Genomic DNA, 8,760 nt, shown 5'->3' on the forward strand with positions numbered 1-8,760 from the left:
TGCATAACCCACATTCACGTACACACACACACACACACACAAACATCGTCTGTTTTATAGATATAGATATATACTACATACTATATATGGAGTCCAGATAAAACCCACCTAGGACAAAACACCCTAAGTTTAAGTTACAAATAGGACAAAACGCTTCTCAGTTATATTTTTTTCTAATTTTGAACTTTAATATCATATAAAACCATTAAAATTTTTAAAAAATATATAATGTAATTTATTACCGAAGTAATAAGGAAAAATATAATCTTTCTTTTTGTTGGTTCAATCCTCATGATCATTGATTTGTCTACTGGCGTATCGTAATTTACATAGCGGATTGTACAGGGAAATTGGTCAATGTTTTTCTTTAACCTTACCCGTCTGCATGCTTTCCTTAGCAGTTGGTTGCATTATTGGCCTGCCGTTGCACTGTTATTCTGTTTAGGAAGATATGCTTTTATATACACAAGAAGAATTACGGCACTTATGTGGACAAAACAATGATGATGTGTAGTGAACCAATGTATGAATAATGTCAGACAATGGGCTGACTCAGAAAATGAAGAGGCACGCTGTAGTTGTTGCCTTAAATAGTTCGTTTCCCGAAAGTCGCTCAATCCTTCGTTATCTATGTTCGAAAAGAACTTGAAGCTGCTGACAGAGATCCAAGACCAGCAGTTAGACGCAAAATGCATGCACAGAGTCGTGATACCATCACAACACATAACTTTGATGAAAAATTTCAAAAATTATCAGTAAAACCCCAGAAAATCAGCCAGTTCCATTGCAAAGGACCTCATTGTGACTGTTATGCATTAGGACATGCGGTACAAGTTGTATGAGTTGCGAAAGAGTCACTTTATGTCGGATGTGACAAGAGGGAATCGTTAGATCCATGCAACGTGATTACGAAACGAGTTAAACATCAAGAAGCTGGAATGCTTTGGTTTCTCACCGATTTGAAAAATTTCAATCGGAACCGAAAGGTAAACCGAACGAAGGACGGATGGTTATGCTGTGACCTGAATAACGTTCCAATACTAAGTTCACAGCAACTGTGATGGTTATGGAAGTTATCAGCAAGAAGGGAGATGTCACACCTCCTGTTTTTTTTTTTCACAAGGCCTAAGAGTCAATACCGCTGTCTACACATCAGCCACACCTGGACATACCTTATATACAGGTTGTTAATCCGGAGTGTATCAAGTACACAAACACACGTACACACACACACATACACTCAGAGAAACACACATACACAACATAGAAACACAGCTACAAACAAATGAATGTATACATATAAATACACATATTCAATCCAAACATGAACAAGCAAGAAAAAACAACGCGAGGATGTGGAATAAGTACAGTGTTATTGGACGCTCAGGAAAGGAAAGAAAAGAAAGAGGATTTTCACGTTTCGAGCTGAGCTCTTCATCAGAAATATAGAAAAAGTCCAAAGAAGGGAAGAAGGAGAAAGAAAATCGCTAACGATACACACACGGTCACATATTGAAGTGACTGGAAGGGAAAGGGTGAAGAAAAAGTTCTTTTCAAAGACAGGAGGGTACAAGAGAAGGAGGTATGTGCGGGTGCACAGGTATGTGTGTGTAATGATAGCACGTGTGTGTGTGTGTGTGTGTGTGTGTGTGTGTGTGTGTGTGTGTGTGTGTGTGTGTGTGTGTGTGTGTGTGTGTGTGTGTGTGTGTGTGGTTGTGACTGTTTATGTATGCGTATGGTTGGACTTAGCATGGTTTAAAGTCACAGGAAGAATTTATAGTAAGAAATTTGGTAGGAATGGCTGCCTCCTCTCTGTCTACCTACACATGTGCGTAGGAGAATGGTCAGTAGAAAGGTACTGTTAGTTTGAAGTATGTGTGTGTGTGTATTTTGTTTCCAGTGTGCGTGTGTGTGTGTATGTATATGTGTACGCGTGAGGTTGTGTCTGTGGAGTAACTTTACTTTACCCTGTGTTTGTGAGTGTGTGTGCTTGTATGTGCGTGTGTGTGCTTGTATGTGCACGTGTGTGTGTACATGTATGTATAATCGAGTACGTGTATGTATGTGTGCTGTGTGTGTATGGGAGATATGTGTAAATTCATCTGCGTGTGCGTGTATGTATGTGCGTGGGTATATATGTATGTATGTGCGTGTGTATGTGTGTTTGTGCATGTGTATGTGAACGAGGGATTGCGTAGGGGGGTATAGGTGCATTTTTTTCGCGTGTATGCATGTGCGTGTGCGTGTATGTGTGTATGTTTATTTGTGTAGTTGCGTGTGCGTGTATGTGTGCGTGTGTATGTGTGTGCGTTGGCGGGTGTGTATATGTGTATGCGTGGGGTTGTGAGTGTTAGGTATGTGTTCATTCGTGTGCGTGTGTGTGCGCATGTGTGTGTCTATATGTGTATATGCGTCTATATGTGTATATGTGTCTATATGCGCATGTATGTGTCTATATGTGTATGCGTATGTGTATGTGTGTGCGTGCGTGGATGTATATATTCTGTGTATGTATATGTGAGTATGTGAATTTGTGTGTCGGGTAGGGGGTTGTGTAGGAGTATATGTGCATACTTGTGAGTATGGGCGTGCGTGCGTTTACGCGCGTGTGTGCGTGTATGTGCGTGTGTATTTTTGCTCATGTGTGTGTAATTGTGTGCGTGTCTGTCTGTATTGTGTGTTTTGAAGGTATATGTGCATATATGTGCTAGTGTGTGTATGTATGTGTATGTACGTGTGTATATACGTGTGTGCGCGTGTGTATGTGCGTGTGTATATGTGCGTGTGTGTGTATGTGCGTGTGTATATGTGCGTGTGTGTGTATGTGCGTGTGTGCATGTGTGTATGTGCGTAAGTGTATATATGTTTGTGTGAAAGCGATGTGTGTCGAGTATGTGTGCATTTTGTTGTGTGCATGAACGTGTGCTTGTGTATGTATGTGTCTGTGGTTGTCTGTACGTGTGTATGTTTATGTGTGTGTGTATATAGGTATGTGTGTCTGTGTGTGCGTGGGGTTGTGTGGGTTAGGTATATGTGCATCCCTGTGCGTGTATATGTGTGTGTGTGTGCGTTTCTGCACGTGTGTGTATGCGCATGTGTGTGCGCGTGAGTGCATGTGCATCTGTATGCGTGCGTGTGTGTGTGCATGTGCATGTGTGTGTACATGTTTGTGTGCGTGTGTGTACGTGTGTGGAAGTATGTGTGTGTGTGTATATGTGCATGTATGTGTGTTGTATGTGTATGTGGTATGTGGGAGGTATATGTGCGTTGATGTGTGCACACGGTGCGTGTGTTTTTTCGTGTGTGTGAATATGTACGTATGTGTATGTGTGTGTGTGTGTGTATAAAATAAAAACAATAAAATATAAAAATAAGGTTGAAAGGAGATAAAGAAGTTAATGCAATATAAAATGGTGCAATTACAAGCAAAAAATGAAAAATGAAATAAAGTTGCTTAGTTGCAGGAGGTGTAGAGTCAGTCAATAGGAGGAGGGGGTTGTGTTTAGTCCGAAGGGGATAGGTGTTCGTAGATTAAAGATATACCGCTGTTCCAGGCGGAGTCGTGAGTGTGTGGGACCGCGGTGTAGAGCGAGTTCAAAGATGGAGATGTTAGGGGGGAGTGGTTGGCCTAGCGGAAGTGACGGGCGACGGGAGTGTTCGAACGTAACCGAACATCCCTTAGATGTTCGGTGAACCGGTCGGCCAGTCGGCAGCCCGTCTGACCTACATATAGTTTACCGCAGAGGTTGCATCTAATACAGTATATGAGACTAGAAGAGGTGCAAGAGAAGGAATGTGTTATGCGAAGAGTTTACTGATTAGAACCATTGAGAGAAGTAATGTTGGTGATGAAGGGGCAGGTGTTGCAGCGGGATCTGGAGCACAGGAAGGATCCGGGTGGGGGTAGGAGGAAGAGGTGAAGGTGCTACAGACCAGAAGATCACGTAGGTTCTGGGGGCGTTTAAAGGCGGACAAGGGTGGGTTGGGGAAAATGGGGCGGGTGGTGTGATCGAGCTGGGGACGGCAGAAGGCCCGTAGAATCCTCCGACGAAGGAGTAGAGGGGAAGGGTGGAAAAGGAGTGGAAAGAGTTGCGCTTAGGGGGTTGGTGAAGGGAAGGAGAAAGGGTGGTGGTGCGATCGATTCGATGAGCGCGGGAAAGGGCGTTTTGGACAAGGGTTCAGGGGTATCCTTGATGCCTGAACAAGCGGGCAAGGTACTGGGACTGGGTCTCAAAATCCTGGTCCCGGCTGCACAAGCGTCGGAGGTGGCCCGTTTGGTGTGGAAGTGATGGGAGGAGGAAAAGTTGAGGTAGAGGTGGGAATCTGTGGGTTTGAAGAAGGCGGGGGTGGTGAGAGAGTGGGAGGGGTGGTCAACGGTAAGAGAGATATCAAGGAAGTTGACAGAGGTGTTAAAGATAGTAGAAGTGAAATGGAGAGAAGTGTAGAAGTTTGAGAGGAAAGAGATGAAGTGGCAGAGTTGTTCACGGGAGAGGGAGGTGGCACCTATACAGTCGTCTGTGTATAGCTCTGGGGTCGCCCCGGAGAACTGGGAGAATGCTCGGGCCTCAATGTGGCTAACATAGAGGTTGGCGAAATTGGAGCCCATTCTCGTTCCCATCGCGACCCCAGACATTGTTGGTAGGTTTCCCCGGCGAGCGTGCATATAAAGAAGTCTATGCGTGAATATAACTATCTCTGTTTATCCTTTCTACTGTAAGCACAAGGCCTGAAATTTGGGGGGAGGGGCTACACAGTGTGATCAACCCCAGTGCACAACTGGTACTTAATTTACCGACACCGAAAGGATGAAAGGCAAAATCGACTTCGGCGGAATTTGAACTCAGAACGGAGCGACGGGCGAAATACTCCTAAACATTTCGTCCAGCGTGCTAACGATTCTGCCAACTCGCCACCTTAACTATCTCTATACATACATACATACATACATACATACATACATACATACACACATACATACATACACACACACACACATACATACATACATACATACATACATACATACATACATACAAACATACACACACGCATACATACATACATATATACATACATACATACATACATATATTACATACATACATACATACATACATACATACATACATACATAGTCACTACGGAAGAAGATTAATACGTCTTCTGCCAAAACTAAACTTTCAAATAACTCATACATGATAAATGATATCTAAGATCAAACCAATCAAGATTGAAAGCATGAATGTTCAGAGCTATAGAATGACAGAACCAAGGCGGTTATTAAAGATTAACGACTGAATTCTTACTTATGTTCAATAGTTTAGGGCGTAAAAGTGTATTGGGATGATAGACTGGTATACGAAATATCTATTAGTCATTATGTAGTTTTATTTAATATGGAAATATCAGAATATTGTCAAATATGCTATATATTACGAAAAGAAACTATTGCTTAGGTGAATTAAATAACATTGAAATTTAATGTTTGCATTATTTATAAATTACACAATAGTCAGCAACCATACTGTATTACAATTGAATTTCTTGAGTTTGGCTAATGTATTTTGTAGGAGTGAAAAGAAACTGATATTTAGAGAGTGACCTTTCCTTTGGGAGGAAGACCGATTTGGAAGAAGATTAATTCATTTGAAATATTTTCACAGCATGATTCGCCGACGAAGTCAGCACCAAGTTTCTTCAGATTTTACGTCTTTCATAAAAGTCGATTGTTACTTTTCCTTCAAAAATCTATTTTCAATTGAGGAGTAAAAGCGCTTCTGTATTATTTTTTCTCTCTCAAACACATTAAAAACTGATACTATTGCAGATTTCGCAAATTTTGAAGATATTATACATTTGACGTCATAATCAGTTCATTATGTTATAACATCATTTAAAAATGTAAGTGGCATCAACTTGTTTCGAATCAGGGGTTTTAGCATTAACATCATTGCCGTATAAATCACATGCAAATGGTGGTCTCAAAGTGTAATTATCCTGACACTCTTGGCCAAATGGAATCAATTTAGATAGTTCAAATCCTATAATGGGAGATAAGAATTTATGTGATTCGGATTCGGATTCGGACAACATTCTCAAAACCAAAAATGCAGATGGATCCAACAGTCAAGAAACATTTAAAACTTCTGTTTCCGTTCAATCCATTGGTTCTAATGCAAGTTCCGGGATTCACATAAATAAAACATCAATCTTAAAAAAATCTCCGGAAATACATCGCAGTTTATTTCTAAAGCCAGATCTAGGTTTGGAGTCATTTAAAAATAATGATGCATTTTGTAGTTCGTTTGACAGTTGGGATATGTTGGACAAACCAGAGGGAAATTGTGAAATAAGCTCCTTTCATTCATATTCCAAAGAATATTCTCCAAAAGGAAAACAGAAATTTGCTGGAAATAATATTGACCAAATAGAACCTTCAAGGAAATTTTCAGATTATAAGAGAGATAAACAACTGAAATCCAATCTAAGTGTCAGCAGTCTCTTTGATAATGATATCTGTGGTGTGGGGAGCAAAAGCACGCCTTATCATGAACAGCAGTTACTGGGAGTCATATGTAGAATGAAAGCTGAAAAACATCAACTTGATAAAAAGCTAATGGGCATGAAAATGCTGCAAACAAACCTACAAGAAGAGAAACATGCACTTAGACAACGATGTAAAAAACTTCAGATGGATGTAATTAATCATGATGCAATGACTTTAAACAAAAACATGTTTGATGATCTCTCTAAAAAAGCTAACTCTTCTAAAGAAGAGATAAAAATGTTGCGAAATCAAATTAGCAAATACCGTCAGACTATGTGCGAGCAACAAGATTTCATATGTGAAATGGTAGCCGAAAAAGACAAAATTGTAGGAAAAGTCAACAATTTAAAAGTGTGCCTGAGTACACTTAATGAGTGGAAAAATAGAACATTTGAAGACATGAAGAAAATCAAGGAAAACATAGATAAAATGTCAGAAATGTATACTGATTTCATTTCACAGTTGAATATTCAGAAATCGGAGAAATTAGCATTAGACACAAAACTTAAAAAGAAAGAAAAATGTATTAAAAAATTAAAAGAAGAAAAAGAATCTATGTTAAATGCACAAACAGAACTGAATAATTCTTTACAACAGAAAAGCAACGAAAACAACATGAAGGATGAAATTATTAAAGAAAATAATGATGTTATTTCGCAACTGAAAACAATAAAATATGAACTGGAACAAACGATCTATGCTGAAGCATGTAGCAAAAGTGAATTCGTAAACGAAACTAAAGGAATAATTTCCTCATTAAAGAATCAAATTAAATTAGATGAAGATCGATTCGAATCAGAAATAAAACAGCTACGACAAGAAAGTGAAGATCTTAATGAAGAGGTGAGTAAAGAAAGGGAATTTAAAAACATAATGCTCGATGCATATCAGTGGGTTGAGAATGACTATAAAACACTTTTAAATTGTATCACCGAAATGCAACAGCTCATTAGGACATTGTGGACGAATACTAGTCAACCGCTACCGGCACACCAATCATCTACTATAGCTGAATGTTTCGGATCAGAAAGTATTCCGAAATGAAAGAAAAATATAAATCATTTCATCTTTCATCAAGGCTAAATCTCTTGAACTATGTTTTGTTTTCATAAACAAATGAAAACAAAGAGTAAAATTTCAATTTTTCATGAAATTTTTCTCCGTAGTAATTTTACACTATGGACTGTGTTCAGTTCCGAGACAGATACCATTGGACAATCAAAATAAAGTGTGTTGAAAGTACTTGAAACATATATTGACGCCTCAAATTAAATTAATTGCATAATAGAGAAACTAGTATTACAGAGATTGATGACCGAATTAAATTCAACCATAAGAGAACATAGAATTGGGTAAATTGAATAATTATTTATTTATTGAAGTGATGGGGAGCTAAGAAACTATCGTAAAATCTGTGTGGAGTTGACGTATTAAGGATACACGCTCATATTTGACAATTAAGTTTCGAAGAAATATTTCCAAGCATATACACGTGTACACAAAATACCTGTACGCGTATTCTCTCCAACACTCTTTCTTGTATCCCTATTTCACTCTTTCATTATATATTAATGCAGGTATGTGTATCTATGTACGTTTTTCCTTGAGATTTAAATTCTTCCTAAAATTCAAACTGATCACTAAGAAATTGAAAGACATTTCTTTCTATCTCTGAATATGTGAGTGTTTGAATATATGGATGTACCTGTGTGGGTATACTAGTACATATAGAAGGGATGCGTGGTTTTTCAATACACAAGTGCGTGTTTCACTACTCTTTATATATATATATGTGTGTGTGTGTGTGTGTGTGTGTGTGTGTGTGTGTGTGTGTGTGTGTGTGTGTGTGTGTATACCATGTGCATATGCGATGGTTTGTGTATACGAGGTGGTATCAAAACGTTCCCAGACTAGTTATGTTTAACAAAAATAACTTATTTACCTAAGTTTTAATATCATATCCTTCCAAAGAGTCATCTTGCGCAGCAATGACCGGTCCCAAGGTTTCTGCCATTTTTGAAATTCGGTCTGGAAGTCGTTTCCCGTAAGCGAGTCGAGGACCTTCTGCAATTCGCTCTGGATCTCGACAACGGTGATACAATGATTAGCGTTGGGCTGCATTTTCATCTTGACAAAGAGATGGAAGTCTGCAGGTGCTAAATGTGGCAAATAAAGCGGCGGTTTGCAGAAGCGATACTATGTTCTTGGCGAGA

At 39.1% G+C, this 8,760-nt stretch overlaps 1 protein-coding gene across 1 annotated transcript; it reads left to right on the forward strand.

The window, feature by feature from the left end:
• Window positions 1-5,872: 5,872 nt before the first annotated feature.
• On the forward strand, window positions 5,873-7,800 carry LOC149137153 (uncharacterized). Its single transcript, XM_052965933.2, has one exon. It carries the CDS (start codon window positions 6,047-6,049, stop codon window positions 7,589-7,591), a length of 1,545 nt encoding a protein of 514 aa, XP_052821893.2. The 5' UTR covers window positions 5,873-6,046; the 3' UTR covers window positions 7,592-7,800.
• The last annotated feature ends 960 nt before the right edge of the window (window positions 7,801-8,760 follow it).

Source organism: Octopus bimaculoides, chromosome 2 (genome assembly GCF_046866305.1).
Source record: "Octopus bimaculoides isolate indiv1 chromosome 2, ASM4686630v1, whole genome shotgun sequence".
NCBI classification, from domain to species: Eukaryota; Metazoa; Mollusca; class Cephalopoda; order Octopoda; family Octopodidae; genus Octopus; species Octopus bimaculoides.